The sequence below is a fragment of the Microchirus variegatus genome (genome assembly GCF_963457635.1).
Source record: "Microchirus variegatus genome assembly, chromosome: 4".
In the NCBI taxonomy this organism is placed as follows: domain Eukaryota; kingdom Metazoa; phylum Chordata; class Actinopteri; order Pleuronectiformes; family Soleidae; genus Microchirus; species Microchirus variegatus.
In genome coordinates, this window is record NC_139805.1 from 24,224,942 (window position 1) to 24,242,557 (window position 17,616).

Below are 17,616 nucleotides of genomic sequence, written 5' to 3' on the forward strand. Positions count from 1 at the left end.
TGATAAAGTACTATGAGTCAGTGCTGGAGAGTATAGAAACCCTGGAAGGGCTCATCAAGAACCTCACCAAATAAGTCACTATTTTAAAGGTTTCAAAGACTTTAAACCACCAAAGCAGACATAATATTAATCTGTACTATTTTTAGAACAGTTTTTAGTAAGTGTTTTTAGTCTTTTTATGACTTTGAAATTTTAAACTGATGCAACCTCATCACAGCCAATGTTTTGGCTTACCTTTGACATATTCCAAGTGACTGATTTGAACAAAGCCTGGGGATTAATACTTTATTATCCTTTTGTGATGATTACTCAGAGGTTATTCTGGTAATATCTCGTGACCTTTGATACATGAAAGGACTTTTGGGACGCTTTGGTTTTGTCTTTCACGCCAGTGCGTTCTCTACGTCGCTTGGCGGCAGCACACGCCGCGGTGCGCGCAGCGGAAGAAAAGGAGCAGAAGAAGAGGAAGAGGCATCAGTTCGCTGCAGCCGCTGCTCAGACCGGAGTTGAGTTCTTGCTCTCTCGGCTATGATTGACAGAGTCAGCAGAGGTTTACACGGGCATGTCCGCTCAATCGCTCGGTTGTTATCGTAACAGAAAGATTTGCGGCATGGCGAGCCAAGAAAGAGCACAGAGCTGTCGCCACGCACACTCAAGAACCAGAGCGCCATGTGTTGGATTACTGAGGATGTTATTTATTGCTTTTATCCACACGACGCGGGCAAATAAACAAGGTTTGTAACTTGCTGCTGGCGACGTCCGCGTTAGCTCGCGCTAACTTCCGCAGACATTTCCACCAAGAGTCGGTGGAGGTTACCTCTGAGGGCCAACTTTGTCACAGCTAACCTGGCTAACATTAGCGCCGCTCCCTCTAGCGCTACTCTAATGTACTTATCTGTATTTGCTGTTATTAAAGCCTGGGGCGGTTGACAGTTTAAGTGTAAACATTTCAGAATAGAAGTGCAGTCGTGAGTGAGCTGCTGTGTGTGGGCCTTTAAACGTTAGAGTGTGTGCTAGCTTAGTTTGTAGCTTGTTGTCATGTCATTTCATCGCTTCCTTTTATGGCTAAGTTGAGCTAACACTCCGCCTAGCAAACACAGAAAACGACACAAGGAGGTAACGGTTAGAGTAGTTTTAGTATGATGGCTAGCGCTAATGTTAGCGCACACTCGCTACTGTGTGATGTTAATGCACTGCAATGAAGTGATGTCAGCTTGACAGCGTTATTGTCAGCATTGTCACAGACAGGTCCCCGATACTGACCTTGGTGTTTGGTTGTGTCAGATGACAGTTTTATTGTCAACGTGGCTGCGCGTTTTGAATTGAACCTTGGTTACTTGGCTAAGGCTTCAGCTTGGCGCTAATCGGGCACGTTGTTTATCCAGGGGACTAACGTTTCTTGTTGTCAGATCTCCCAATCATATCGGTCTCCAAAGATAAGTCCACTGCAGCTGCAGCCCATGTTCCCGAGATAAGCTGAGTCAACTCCGAAAACGTGCCAGCTCCTTTAGAAATCACCGGTTTCTTGAAACGTGCCACACAGTCCACAGTCATTCTGATAGAGGGAACATTGACATTGATGGCATTGCAATTGGAGTCTGGTGAAGTCTCTAAAAGGAAATTGGTGTGATGCGTCTGATCCTGCGAGACTTGGTGTTAGAGTTAAAGCAACACTATGCAACTTAAATAACCCCTTTAACAATGTTATTTTTAATTAATAATTCTTTTTGTTGTCATATACATTTATTAGGGCTGGGTCATATGGAAAACAAGTCTTATCAATATTTTTTATATCATTCGATATAGATACATATATATATCACAAAATATACTGCATCAATGTTTCTGTCAAGCTTAAAGGTTCCACTTTACTCTAAATTGAAATTTCAGGAACTACCATCATGCTGTCTTTTTCTTTGTCAAGCTAAAAATAAGTTAACTTGTCGGCAAGCAAACCCAGCAAAAAAACAAACAAACACAGCTGCAAGGTATGGCACACTTTGCAGCTCATGTTCAATTCTCTCTCTGCAATTTTAGGGGCTTTTAGGGTAATTTTAGGGTTGAGCAAAAACTGTCCGAAAGAATTATTTACTGCAGTGACTTGGTAACGAGGGTTAATGACTTTTAACAGCTGCATGAATCTGTTATTTCTTTCGACCCTGCTTAAGATAAGAATAAGATAAGAAGTCCTTTATTCGTCCCGCAGTGGGGAAATTTCCAAAAAGGGCTGTTTCACCCATGTTTTTTTTAATTTGATTTTTTTCAGATCTTTTACTCATAAAACTTGACAGAAACACTGAAGAGCGGAGTAGGGTTTTTATTTTCTTTGAAGAAGTGACTTAAATGTCAACTTTTTGTCAATTGTATTGATTTTTGTCAACCCCAAGTTCCTCTGTTGTTGTTGCTGTTGTGGGAATGAGACATGATGATCAAATAACACATTTATCTCTGGAAATTAGAATTTTGGGTGAATTGTCCCTTTAACTGCACCATGTCTTTGTCAATAAAATCAGCAATTTTTGAGATCAGTGTTTTTGTTGCGACAGAGAAGACACTGTGGTCTGCTGTTGTGGTGCAGGCACCGTGTTAGCTTTTAAAGGGACAGCCACCGGCATGTACTTGCATACTGTAATGTCTTGCATTGCGTGTTCTGTGGAGGATAGCGATTCTTCAGGCATCTTCTTCACGGTCTTTGGTAACACTGTGGCTCAATGGTTTGTCAGGGTTTTTTGTCTTTTTTTTTTGATGACCTCTGCAACTTCTTTTCCACATGGAAACTGACTTGACTTAAGAAAATGTTCCAATATTGCAAATTTACTTTACTACTAATGTTACTACTCCACTCCCTGTCTTGTCAACACTTGCTCAATATGAACACACACACACACACACACACACACACCCACACCCACACCCACACTGAACTGCACCTCTCTCTCACTGGAGCACTCATTCATGCTCATGCTTAAATGGTTCTGTTGTATACTGTGAAACCATTGATATTTTGAAAAACACAGTGATATTAAGTTTTGGTCCCATTGACCTGCATTAATGCTGAAACATGGCAGGATAAGTTTAAAATTACTTATTGTAGAAGTGAAACTTAATAAGGAACTACAGCTGTGGCTTGTTTCCGCAAATGATTAGATCACCTGCATCTGCTCGAACACTGAAAGAGAATGTGTTCATTGCACATGACCTGGAAAGTTTGATCTTGCAACACAAACACTAGTAGTGTCAGATGAAAAGATCCACTATAGAGTATCAGCGGAATAAACGCAGAGTAGAGAGTGTAGTTTCAGGTTCTCCAAACTTTGCATGGGTCATATGAGAGTCAATGGTTGAAATCCTGTTAATGTCCATGTAATAACTAATGCTTTACTGCCATTTTAAAAGCCTGTAACATGAGTAAATGGCACAAAATTATGAGTAACTCGAGGGTAATTTTCCATGCGCCACCCACTCTTCACATTAAATGTGTACATTATGGACCAGGAAAGAGTCAGCACCTGGTAATTTTACTTCATGAAAATAAAAGCACTACCTGGGTACAGCCAGCATAGTGCTGGGTGGTATGAGCATAATGTTATTTGTACGTTTGAGTGTACATCTGTTAATGTAACTGAAATCATTTTTCATATACGTGTTGCTGCACAAACTCCATGACTTAAAGAAATAAAAGGAAAAAACAGATTGAAGTGCTCAAGATGTAACACAGTTGCATAATAGTAATTGAAAAGAGACGCATGCTTCATTAAGGAATACATGCATATGTCTTGGGGCAAGCTTTAGAATTTTTTTTATTTAAGATGATCAAAAGCATCCCACACCCAATGATGATAAAATGGCAGAGAGACAAAATTCCAGTTCAACAATCAGGCTTTGTAGAGCACTTCGATTACACCAAATAAAGCTGTCAGTGGATTGGAATGAACACAAGGATTAATTATGTTTGAAAAGCATTTGAAAATTTGTCCTATAAAATTATCAGAACTTGAGTGAAAAGAGTCAGAGTGGGACGCTGAAGGATGTTTTTGATTTACAATGGAGGAGAAGTTGAATCATAATCAAGGAAAACATTTCACCCTGGATCAGAAAGTCCCGTGTACAATTTCATCTGGATGAGGTAGTGTTTGGAGTTTATGGATCAGGAATGAGTTGTGTTTATGATGTTTCAAACTCGATCATTGTAATGGCCCAAAAGGAGGCGAGTTTGACAGAAGATTTGAGAAAGATGTTGTTTGTTTGCGACAGTGCTAAGCTGTGTGCGTTGGCTGATTTCAATGTTTTATATTTGCTGTCATTAGTTACACACGATCTGAATGTTTAGATGTGTACCTACATGTTGGAAGCAAAAATATGACATTGGTCCAAACAAAACAAAAGCTGCAGTTGTTGAATTAGTTCACACAACGCTGGTTCTATATCAGCTCCATGTGACTTCCTCTGTTTTTCTTGCTATAGCAGTACACAGGAAGTAATTTATTTTATATCAAGACACGTGCAAATAAAGTGAGGCAACTGTAAACAGGTTGGGAGCATGACTGATAAGTTAATACTGGTGCTCAAAAACCCGGTTGTTCAGCTGTTTGATGGGATAAATGCCTCTATTCCCCACCCACCCCTGCACTGGTGGTACATGATCCACACACACACGCTCCCTCAGTCAGGTCTGATAATATCGCCTGATTTCAGATGAAGGACGCAGCATGCAAGTATTGTTGCATCATTTCTTCTTTGTTCGTGAAGAACAAATAAAGAACTAATAATAATAATAAGAGTGATGCACTGGAGCTTTAATACAGCTCAAGAATTCAAGGTTGACTTCTTTCTAATCAATAATCCGCGCTAGGTTAGACAGTTGAAGACGTGATGGGCGGAGACTTTGTGATGTCCACAAATAGATAATGTTAACGTGAAAGATGTAATGTTTAATTCTTAACATGCAGATCAAGTGGGAGTGGCTTTTCACTGTAGTCTGCTTAGAAAGTACAGAGATTGAAGTTCAAACAAGAGAGGTTATCTTAACTATTACTCTGTGGTGTAGGAAGATAAAACTGCTGACATGTGACTTTTGCTTTTCAAGATTTGGGAGGAGAAGTTGGCAGCAGAGTTCCATTTGCATTTATTTATCAATTTATGGCCATATGTTTTGTTTTCTCTCTAGTTTCATTACTTCTAACAATGCATGAATTCTCTATGTACAGCTACAGTATAGTACTCTATGTACAGCTTAAAATATGATAGCATCATTTTATGTGTTTGGTCACCTGCCAGGCTTTCACCAGATTGTTCTGTAAACTAAAAACGACAAATTGATTTGACAGATTGACTTTTTATTTCATGATGATGACAGTGGTTGAGATTATTACTGACGGCTTTTCCTCCTTATTTTTTTTTTTCAGCATTCATTCAGTCAGACACAATTCTAGAAGTTCTACATTTTGGCGAGGGAAGCCTTTTACAGGTAAGTTGTCACTTAACAGTGCTCACTTTTCACTTGTCGCCTTGTTGACAGACACTTTTGGAGCATTGTGTAGAAGTGTTAAAATGTAATTTACAATTTGACAGCCTGCTCAGTCGCGCTTAAGTAATCACTCACCTTGTCTATTTTATTTTTTTTTTTTTTGCAGGCAGAATCTGACATTGATTTTAGTTTATATCATCAACAAAGGTAAGTTTGAATTTATCACCTTAGAAATATCCTCCCCTTTTTATCTGCTGATGTTTATGTATTTGAATAATGTCCTGGTCATCATAGTGAGGCTGTAGTTGAGCAGGCCGGTGCTTTTGTGCATAATTTCACACCAGGGGTCATGACCTTTTTGAGGCTGAGAGCTATCTGAAGGGTGGACGATAATATGAAGGGCTGCCATGTTGATGTATTCGAGAATAATACAAATGTGCTCATTTCACATTATCCATTCGATTGTGTACACTTTAAGGTCCAGTGTGTAAAATTCAGGTCACCTACTTCATTTTTATGATGTGTACACCTCATTGTTACCCTAGAATTAGCCTTTTATATTTATGTCGGAAGCGGGGTCACCTCTGCTGAGGCTGCCATTTTGGACCACAGTGATTTACAATAGCCATAATGGACAAACTAAACAGCTTTTTGTTTTGATGCCAGCTGAAGGCTACAGGGACTGTTACAGATACAGAGACGCATGATCATATGAAAATGCATGTTTCACTTTCTGAAACTCATACAAATTCAAGTCATATTTTAAAGTCTGAGCAGAAAACCTGTACTGTGTCTGAACTGAATTCCTATGCCAAGTTATGCTTTAGTCCGTGTTGGGTAAGCTCTTGGTCAGACGTGCATCAAACCCATTGGTTAATTTTCAAGTATCACCTGTCGCACCCGTTTTATCCAAAACCTTTGAACATACCAGAGACTTACTTAGTGAGTGGTCTGACCAGTTATAAACTGAAAGTGTCCGCTCGGAGCAGCAGCTGAGTCACTTCACAGAGAAGTGAAGTCTGGTCACATGACGAAAGGCGAGTCGCCTGATGAAGCGGAAGATTTGGTGTCAGATGATGGACATTTTGATGGGCCAATGGACTGAGTCAACGTGTTCTAAACATGGTGCAAACGCAGTGCTTCCTTATGTCTGCTATAGAAGTGTAGGATTGGGCGGGGGGTCTTTCACTCGCTTTCCAAAATGGTGTTTGCTTTGTTAAAGGTGTCATATTTCACGTGTCTTTCAACAATTTAACACAAAGACAGCTTATGTTACACTCATTACGTTTCCATGCACACAGGCAAGTCAAGTTTGACTAAACCATTCAGCTGCGCATCATTGACATATTGACTGAAGCTACATCGTAGTTACATACCTATCCGCTCTGATAGGGGGCAAAGCGCCCTCTTTCAGCTTGTTTGTTTTGGTTTAGCACGTGGCTAGTTCTTAGCCCGTCAAGCGCCATTCAGTCTTCTTAGCTCCATCAATTTTTTAAGCTGAATTTTTGCTGTGTTTTGTTGCTGTTGTCTTCCTTTGTTCTGTGCTTTTAAATGCTGATCTGTTCATTCAATATTTGTGCATCATTAGATTTGGCAATTTATTCCTCACGAAATTCGGAGCAATGTTGCAGTTGAGTCCTCTCTGTTTGAGTCAGATTTGAATCCTAAGACTTTCATGAAAAAAAATTAGTCAAATCCCAGTGTTCTCAGTCCAAGTCATCGAGGTTGAGTCTAGCTGAAACTACCTAATTTGCACTTTGCAAGGGCTACTATTCAGTTTAATTTCTCATCCTCTATTATAGTCCAGATGTATGTATTTTGATGTTGCCTCATGTGGTCACGGTCATCTATTTTGCATTTATAACACGGCAATATTTAACTCAAACTTCTTAAATTGCTCATGCAAGGCAGTGCAACACAAAATCAGAGCCTAAATGAGGGATAAATGTAAATATATAATGATAATAATGTGTTACTATATCTTGAGGTGTTCCTGATCTGAGCTGACCAATTTTTTGTATTTTTTTTTAAATTATTTTAGGGCGCAAACATGTTCTTGAAAATACACTGTAACAAATTGGTAAAATGCCTTATCAGCCAAGGTCATGTGAACAAATACAAAAAAGTGTTTTTTGTTGAGCCTAACGCACCCGGGCAGGAATTTTATCACATCTCGTTGGCAACAAGTATAAGAAAAGCTTGTGCTCTATAATCTTGAGTTGCCATAGCAGCCACAGTACAAGGCCATGGTGCACTGTGAATGAAGCCATACTAACTTAGGCCTGGGCCATACTCTCCATGTCAGCGCTTATTCAGAGTTTCCGCTCTGGTCTGTTTGACCTAAATGTCGCTATCTGGCCATGTCTACACCAGTGAGCACATACCATGTGGCAAGTGGTACCCATAACAACATTCAGATGCTCTGAGAAAATATTGAGCTCTCAAAGTAACAATTTTATTGGCAATGTTAAAATACAGTGGTGCAAATAAGCCGGGAGGTGTGGTTTGGAGGATGCTAGCAAGAGGCCATGTGATCATGTAGGCCCATTCGTGGTCATGTGACATTGAATACTGCTCACTGCTGCAGCAAGGGGGGGCTCCAAGCCTTCAGGGAATTATATCATGTGCTGTTGAAGAAGAGGTACAACTAGTGTTTGAGATCATTAACTCCGCAAGAAAAAGTTTACTGATGTTGGAAACTAATTTGCTCATAGACTTCCATTCAATGTAAGTTCTTTTTGCAGCTAGCGGAGTTGCCCCATTGGTTAAGCCAATGCTTGTGTTGCTTGCTGCTTTGAATTTCTCAGCTTTTGACACACGGAATGGGTGAAAAACGGAGCAATGGCTCTGCAACGCAGCTCGTTAACACCTGATACTGATCCATTCAAAGTGACTTGAAGCGTTTCATGTGATGCCTCCACCGTGTGCATGTGAATCAGGCGCAATGTCCTATGATCAAAAGCATGAAGTAGTAGTGAAAGAGGTTTTTTTTTCTCCCTGAGGTCATCCTCCCTTACTAAGTTTAGTGTCTGTTACCCGTGGTTTTGACTTACCAGCCTCTTTCCTGCCACATCTACACGGAGTTGTGTTGAGAAGGGCAGGCTAATGCAGGCTAACTTGAGTATGTAATCACTCTGACAAGGCAAGGGTGTAGCAGACAGACAGATGTTTTTTTTTTTGTTTACTACTAGTACAGACAATTGCCCGTGGTTAGGTTGTTCCCTCGTTTTTAATTATCTACGAGTACTTTGTCCGGATGCAACATACAGTGAGCCCTTCACTATTGACACAGGGTTTTCTAATCCATAAAAGGGTTATCTTGCTTTGGCATAGCTTGAACACTCCCTTCAGTGAGGGAGGAAGGTTCGACTCTGTTGTTTCAGGCTTTATGAATGGTGAATTTCTAATTTTTCCTTGTGTGTGCGCTTCCTTGTCACCTCCAAATGAATTAGAAGCCTTTTCACAGCCATTTTTCTCATGTGCTTGTCATCTTAATGTTGCTCTGACACTGGGCATATGCAGATTTTGATGCCAAGAGGCCACAATCTCCCTTGCTTCTCCAGTTACTTTCTGACATTCAACACATTAGCTCTGAAGTGGCAAGCGAAAAGGCCACTCCGAATTCACAGCCAGGATCCATCTCAATCCTTAATCCCGTAAGAATTTTGTCAGTAGTTGTTATATTAATCAGAGGTGGGACAACTGGCTCCACAGATGACAGATTATCCCAGAGGAACATGGTGCATGGTGGAGGATTCGGTGTGGATTGCTGTGCGCCTCAGGGGATGGAAATCCATCCCGTCTATAGCGAAGCTCCACCATTGTCAGTTCCTGTACACGTAGGCATAGTAGTAAATGGGTGAAACTGATCTCTGGTCTCTGGTCAATTGTCAGACTGCGCGGTATTGTTAAGAGTCATTACATTTAATTGTTAAAATAGTTTAAGGCACCAGTGAATGGGAAAAAAATATATCTTTTAATCAGACTTTGTAAGGGTGCTCGAAGTCCCTGAATGTTGTGTTTTCAAGGTCTGAAAAATATTTGGAAAAAACAAATTGAAAATACTTCACATTGTAACTATATTTATTCCACAGCCACCTGACTGAGTAGTTTGTATATTTGAGAAATTAAAATATTTGTAGAATGAGCATAACAGCTCTGTCTGGTTCTCACTCGCTCTGTAAGGCCACTTCCTGTAATTTGTTTTATCCCCGTACTATTACAAAACTATGATTTTTGTAGCTTGTAGCATAACACAATTTCTTTTAATGTGATTTTAAAAAGTGTAATAATAATTTTGAGTGTATATACTATATGTATTCGTAACAAGTGCTTGAAAATCGCTTGAATGAATATATAGTACAGAAGTGTACTGCAGCGTAGAGATGAAATGCAGATTGTGAGACAGACCATGTTTTTCAATAAATGTTAAGCAGTTTTGTGACATCATTTATGATGAAACTTTTTTCTCAGGTAAAAAAAGGAAACCAGTCAAACATGAAAAAAAAAAAAAGAAATCGGCATCAGATATCACTATTGGCTGCCCTAATTCCTGAAGATTGGCATTGGCTATAGAACCCATATTGTTCGGCTTCTAATCTTTTGTTATAGACACCAATTGTAAAGAGTAGTCCCAGGTTAAAAAGAACATGTCATGTCTATGTTTTCGGGACTTTTATGTGACTCAAAGCCCAGTTATGCACCACACCTGCATTTCCCGATTAACTGTTTTCATGCGATGTTTATGGAGGTTCTCATTACATTGTTCTGTTCCACCAAATAAGAGTTAACTCTTTGTAGGGCCAGCCTTGTTTATTGTTAAGAGACACCTGTTGTTGAACAGGTTTGGTGAGTGACTGTTTTCTACGACTAGTTTGATGAAACAGATGCTCAGAAGTTGTTTCCTCTGTGTGAGAGAAGGTGACGAGAAGGGCTCATTTGTTTCCGTCCTCTTTTGATTTTTCGTTTTTTGTTCAGTCGATGGATTTTGCATATGGAAATATAGCACACTGCAAATGGGAGTGGTCCAATATCCATCGTAATGCATTTTGAAAAAAGGCCAGGACGTTGAGTGTGGGGACTGTGCATGTGTGCTTTGGGCCTCATTTGTTTGAAATGCACACAACAAAATGGATACTATTTTTCCAAGTCTTCTGCTGCTACTATCCCGTCTTCTTGTCTCCCGCAGCACGTCCCCGCACCGTGGGAATTGCCGACCTATACAGTTCGAACCCCCAATGTTGGACTTTCACGAACAGTGAGTGTCTTTATATGTATTTTCATATTTCGCTGCAATGTGATCTGTGTTTTTATTACTATTTATATTGAGTGGGGGGGAAAGCAAAGCACAAGAAGTGTTTTCATGCCACATTTTCCATGCCACATGGACAGATTGTAAACTGCTACTGAGCCACCTTGTGCAAACGTGCAGCAAAACACTATAGATGTTAAGAAAAACTAAAGGTACGTGGATGTGACAGAACATAGCCTGTCCATAGATAAGGATGACAGAATATGCATTTCAAACTATCTATGGAATGCACACTAAAACACATATTTTAGCTCCAGCACCAGCCCTTACCTTCCCTCTTCGTCCTACTTATGAGCTCACATTCCACTCTGACACTAGGTGCACACCCATGTGTTATGACCTAACCTTAAGTGTGGCTTATAGTGCATTAACTGAGTGTAGACAGAGCGCATATGATTCAGGGTCCGTTCACATGAATGAGTTTAGGACAATGTACAAAGTTTTTGTGTAATATCAGATTTTAATCCACATGGAACCAGTGTTTTGGTCGCCCTAAAATGCTATTTTGATCCAACAGCTAAAAACACCCTTGTTTTTTTGTTCATGCAACCAGTTTGCAACTTTGGAAAAATGATGATGTCATAGCCCAAACCCTGCTAAGGCAGCAGCAACTCAACAATTGAAACATTGAAATGTACAATTTGGACAAAACCCAATTAAAGAGAAGAGTACAGAATAATTAAAAAGAGACGAAGAAAACAAAACGTTAAACTAAAATGGAGCATAACATTTGATAGTGCAGAATAAAGCAATCATTTACTCAAAATATAAACGTACAGTGCTGAAAAACATTAAAATTGAAAGTGCTTTATAAGTGCTCATTTATTAGCGCATTAGAAAAGAAATGTTTTCAATCTGGATTCAAAAATATTCTCATTAATGCTCCACATCTTCATCTGTGGTAACATTACAGTGCCACGTACAGGCCTGGCATACAGTGTTTAGAGTTGCTTTGAGGGTTTGTGTGTGATATTTCTTGAAACGATTCCGTGTTTATGGAAAGCAGTATAGGGAAAATTCTGTTTTTCGTGTCAGCCCTCAGTTCCCCCTCCCGAACCCAACTCCCCCATCTTGCTACAACAAAAAACAATCCACTTATCAGCTGTGAATGTTTTGAAGTCATGACAAACAAAGCCTTGAGAAATTCTTACCCAGTCTCTGAAGTGCATGAAATGATGGCAGGATGTCAAAATGTCTTCTGCAGATGCTCAGCCACAGGTGAACTGTGCATAATGTTCTGTGGGGAAAAACACATGCCTCTTTATCTGCTTCATTTCAGTCACCGCATAAGTGATATTTCAGGTTTAATCATTTGAATTTCAAAGAAATGTACAGTATTACAATATTAGTTGGCTTACCCTGTTGAAATGATGTCATCTTGCATTAAACGCAGTGAGTGGATTCATAAAAACCAGAGATACTAGTCTCTGCGAAAGATTTTCATACCGCATTGAAATTGAAAGAAACCACATGCTGTAGGAAATCAAAGATGTATGCAATACTTTGGATAATGATTGGCAAGAGTGCACAGTGCAGTGTATGCAGCTGATGGCAAAACACTGGTAGGGTCCTTTTTAACCAAATCAAACGTTTAAAGGTGGTAACCCAAAGGAATGTCTTGTCTTTTTGCCAGTACTAACCCTAACCCTATAAATTAAATAGGGTTATTTTTAACAATGCTGGGAAGATGCCAATTTATGTATACATTTTTATCTAAAAAATAATTCCAGGCTGTTATTTGTTGTATCCATTTTCCTCTATAATGAGCTTTTCATTTCTTTATTTGTTATCTTTTACAGGCCCGTTGGGATGCCAAAAATGGAGAAAGTTTATTTACATAATCCAAGCTCAGAGGAAATTAGTTTGATATCAATATCAGCAACAACAGCACATTTTCACGCATCCTTTTTCCAGAATAGGGTAAGTACTCCCCGTATTTATTACTCTCATTGTATTTGTCCGCAGCTGAACTTTCTCAAGAATTGTGAACATTGTTGGAAATGCAGATGGCTGCGAGTTATTTGATCATCAGGCTTTGTAAACGATTTCTATGACAGTAATTAGTCGGTGGCATGATTATTGTAAATGATCCACTGAATAAGACGCACAATGCAAGGCTCCAGACTCACTGTTTGCATTGCTGGTGTGCCCAACTTTTTCATTTAGGTGCATCCAAATTGACTGTACTGCTTTGCATTCACAGACACGGAGTATCTGCTGACTTGTCTGAACCAGTGGTATTTGAAAGTAATGCAAGCATAAGCTAACACCTTGTAGTTGCAGCAGCGTTTTTTTCTGCACAGACGTATCGTGTTGGCTGCAGATCCAGGGCTAGGCCGTTGAAAACGCTCAAAAAGAGTTGGTCTCTTCTGCTTAATGTCACCTTGGTTGACCTCAAAGCGGCATGGGATTTCTGCCCGTGATAACGTATTATCTAATGAAAATGACCAACATCCTCACATTTTTATTTGCAAAAATTTTTTTTTCTTGCTGGTGTTGATATCATTGCACATTTTTGAGTGGTTATTTGTAAATCCTGGTCTTTTTGTACTAGGTATACGATGCATACATGCATATCACGTAGACCACACACACCGCTCCTGTGGGCCTATTTTTCCGCATCCTGAATTCCCGGCTCGTTTTCCTCGTTCATTGCTGTTCTCAAAATGACCTTTGACCGCGACATCACCCTTCCTTGAGTGAGAGTTCTAGTGCTGATTGAGAACACGGTGTTCACAGAAACACAGGAAAGTCCAAGGTATAGGCATATGAGATGTTGCGTGCACCTGTGCCACCTATGGAAAAAAAAAAAGATTCTTTTGCGATCAAATTGGTGGCACGATAGAGCTTTGTAATGTATCTTCCCGCCTTATAGGTGGAGTTGGAGTTGTTTTTCTTTGCTCCATTAGACATGAATGTTTGGTTTGGTTTGGTGTGGTGAGCTTTCTCCTTTTAAGTCCCGACAGCAAACAAGTAGCCAACTGCATTAAGGTACTGACAATAATGTTGTCAAGTCCTGATGGAAATCACATGAACCACTTAAACATGTGACCACACCAAGGTACTCGGATGGGACTGGATTGTCTAACTATTCCATGTCAGAGATGAGTTGTAAATAAGATAATGAAAGGTAAACGGCAATATTATCAAGTCATGTGAAGGATCTGGCACACATAGTCTAAACAAACCATGCAAAGCGTGAGTAGGAGTACTAATATTGCAAATCAAAACGCACATAATTTATTGTAGGGATATTGGTCTTTATTGCTGATATACAATATAAGATAAGACGTACTTTATTAATCCTTGTAAGGAAATTCAAGTCCAACAGGTCATAAAATACACGAGACGGCAGATAAAATATATAAATTAGTCAATAAAGGCATAAATAGTGTAATCAACAATGCATCGGGAGTGCTTGGTCTGATTTCGATATCTATGTTTTTCCCCTGTGTCCAACTGCAGAGGTCATTTCTGAAGTGAAATGAACATAATATTTTGCATACTGATACTTCAAGAACAAATGAGGCCATTAGAAGATACTTATTCTTACACTCTGGACCTTTAAACCATCTTTGTTTTATTGGTCAGTAATTCCATAATAACCTTTTAGTTTAGACTATTGATTCCAGAATGGGGAAATTCTTGAGTTACAGCAGCACAGTATACTTCAAACTGTACTCGGCCTAAATTAAGTACAGGAGATGGCATACAAAATATATAACAATGAAATGTAAAGTGATCTGAGAGAGAACTAGAGTTGTGCACCTCCTCGAGCCACTGTTTCCAGCCCTGAAGAGAGCTGGCTTGGGACAGGAGGTTTTGACCAATCACAAAGATGTTTTAGAATGAGAGCGTGTACCTCCCATTGGCTGGTTTGTTAAACCGCTGCATGCACGTGTCCCTTCAGTGGAAAGGTTGCTACACAGTCACCTTAAAAAAGGTGAGAAAAAAGTGTGCCACGATTAACACAATGAAATGTATGTCAATATGGGTGGAATATTCCAGAGATCATGATGTTTCCTCGGTTCATATATCATGTATAATGTTGGTGGGAGGGCTCGACACACGGCACGTCTCCATAACATAATGTTAGTATTTTATGACCGGGTAATGAGACAAAGCATACTACTACATCCTTAAAGTTAACCTTGCACTTGCTAAGATTAATGTGTGATGTGTGTTGTTTCTTCCATATTAAGCTTTACATGGTGTACTCTTTTACAAAGAGAGGCCAAGAATCGCCCTGAAGAGAAACTCTTGTGGTTTATGTGTGTGTGTGTGTTCGCTGTAAAAATAGAGCAGGACTGCAGCAGAAGTGCAGTTCATTAAGTCTTTTAGTGGGGAAGAAGTCAATGTGGTTTTGAAGCAAACTGCCCAAAGTCGTTCATCTTCTGTCATGGGATTAGTTTGTATAAAAGCTTTGTTCATTTCCATAGTTGATGAAGATGATTCTCATCTGATGTTGCCTTCAGTTATTACCCTGCAATCAGAGCAATAATGATGAGAAGCAGAAGCAAATGAAGCAGTGCTTTTTTTTGCTTTTTTTTTTAAACCTTGCTTTCACCTTCCAGGCTGGATTGTGTAGTCTAGTTTTACTTTGAAGATTCAGGTTATTGGCACCTGGTGAAGCCTTGAAGGGAGCACCAGCAGGCAGGCTGGCATTGAGAGAAAAACAACTACCAGTACCCTAACCAGTCTCACATTAAGACTTGAATTGTACATAGTTAATATAAATTGTCTTGCATTAATACAAGAGAGATTAATGTTCTATCTATTTGACTTCTTTATTTTTAGCTTTACTACAGTGTGGTAAACAATAACATCTCTTTTTCTTAAGAACAGAATGATTCACTGACTGATGTGTTTACAGTGTTCACGTTCAAGCGTGTGTTTCTTTTCTTTTATCTTGCTTTATGTCAGCACCAGGTTTTATCTGCTGACTTTCTCACACTGACGTGGATGTTTGAGAATGTTTTCTAAATTCCGGCCTCCTCTCAGTTCCCCTATCTACAATTTGTACCACCCTGAACACAAGATGATCTGTTCTGTGTTGTGTTGTTGCAGGACGAGATGCCTTAGGCTGCTTCATCTGTCTTTGTTACTTTGTTGAGAATCTGCAGCAAAAACGATTGCGAAGAGTCATCACTGTAATGCTAAAGTTGGAGCGTATCTGTAATGTTTGCGTAGCAGTTGACCTTTAAGGTCAGGTGTTAAGATATGTGTTGTTATTAGACAAACCCTTTCATATGTAATGCATTTGTTAGGGCAAAATATGCTCCTTGTTTTGAAAAGTGGGGGAAAAAATAACTTTTTGTGTTTTATTTTCTCAACAGATAATTCCACCAGGAGGAAACACATCGTTTGATGTAGTATTTCTCGCTCGAGTGGTTGGGAATGTAGAAAACACTTTATTTATTAATACATCACATCATGGAGTGTTTACATACCAGGTACAGACTCAAGTCAACACTACTCTTTCTTTTTTAAGAACCTATTTAGTAGCATCTCTAACTGTCTTTAATTACCTCCTGTGTCTTGAAGGTTTTTGGGGTGGGCATTCCAAACCCCTACAGACTGAGGCCCTTCATTGGGGCTCGAGTCCCAGTGAACAGTAGCTTTTCACCTCTAATCAACATCCACAACCCGTACAGCGAACCACTGCAGGTAACTTACCAAAAAATGCACTTTAGTCGGTACACGTCTAAACGGAGTGTCTTGTTGATGGGCTGCGACCAGTAACTGTTTTATAATTTTTAATGTCTTTAAGTGTCTGTTTAAGTCTTAAATGTGAATGTATTCTGTTTTTTTGCTCCATATAATTAAAAAGAATCATTAAAACTGAATAATTTTGGTTTTAGGACAAAACAAGACGTGATACCATCACATCAAATGTCATCATTTTCTGACATTTGTGGACCAACAGTCAGAAAAATAATTGATAGTTAATCAATTATGAAAGCAATCATTAGTTGCAGGCCTAGTGACTTTCAAAATATTACTTTGATCTGAATTATTTTCAATTTCGGGCTGTTTATTGTCAATTTTTATGATTTTTTTTGTGTTTTTTAACCTTGTGGATGGATTTAATGTGTTTATGTTGGTTTGCGTTATCCCAGGTTGTTGAGATGTACTCAAGCGGTGGGGATCTACATCTGGAGCTTCCCACAGGACAACAGGGAGGCACGGGAAAATTATGGGTTGGTTTCATGTCACGGTGTCTGTGATTTGTATTGAATCTTGGTTTGAAGTTGAAGAAAGCGATGAGTGCGGCGAGCGGAGACGTTGTCACCAACACTGACCTTCTTTCTCCAGGAGATTCCTCCGTTTGAGACGAAAGGCGTGATGAGAGCGAGTTTCTCGTCCAGAGATGCAGACAATCACACAGCTTTCATCAGGATCAAAACCAATGCCCCCAATGAAGACCAGTTCATCATTCTGCCTGTGGAGGTGGAGGTCACATCAGGTGTGTTTAACCTGCAGGGCACTGTCTGAAACTCTGAGTGTACAGTGTTTTTTTTCCATTCTTAACTTGGTGTTTCACTTTCAGCCCCTGGTATATACTCCTCCACAGAGATGCTTGACTTTGGTACACTGCGTTCTCAAGGTACAAACTAAAGCAAAGATGTTTCAGTTTTTAATTACACAGTGTTTTTCCTGTCTTTTGTTTCTTTCTTATCATTCTGTTCTGGTTTGTTTCACACAGATCGCCCAAAGCTGCTGAATCTACACTTATTAAATTCAGGGACAAAAGATGTTCCAATAACAGTAGGTGTCCTTGGCAGACTCTCTCTTTAAATTCACTACCTTAAATCATTTGTCTGACTTTTTTATCATT

At 39.5% G+C, this 17,616-nt stretch overlaps 1 protein-coding gene across 1 annotated transcript in view; it reads left to right on the forward strand.

Annotated features, from left to right (window-relative positions):
- Positions 1–536: 536 nt before the first annotated feature.
- The window catches only part of tmem131 (transmembrane protein 131), a 37,980-nt gene continuing 20,900 nt past the window's right edge, over positions 537–17,616 (forward strand). The window contains exons 1-11 of the mRNA XM_083888050.1: positions 537–734; positions 5,406–5,467; positions 5,634–5,674; positions 10,656–10,724; positions 12,578–12,698; positions 16,115–16,231; positions 16,323–16,445; positions 16,898–16,978; positions 17,094–17,244; positions 17,329–17,385; positions 17,485–17,546. Of these exons, the coding sequence (XP_083744176.1) occupies positions 563–734; positions 5,406–5,467; positions 5,634–5,674; positions 10,656–10,724; positions 12,578–12,698; positions 16,115–16,231; positions 16,323–16,445; positions 16,898–16,978; positions 17,094–17,244; positions 17,329–17,385; positions 17,485–17,546 (1,056 nt within the window). The 5' untranslated portion in view covers positions 537–562. The remainder of the gene's footprint in view (positions 735–5,405; positions 5,468–5,633; positions 5,675–10,655; positions 10,725–12,577; positions 12,699–16,114; positions 16,232–16,322; positions 16,446–16,897; positions 16,979–17,093; positions 17,245–17,328; positions 17,386–17,484; positions 17,547–17,616) is intronic.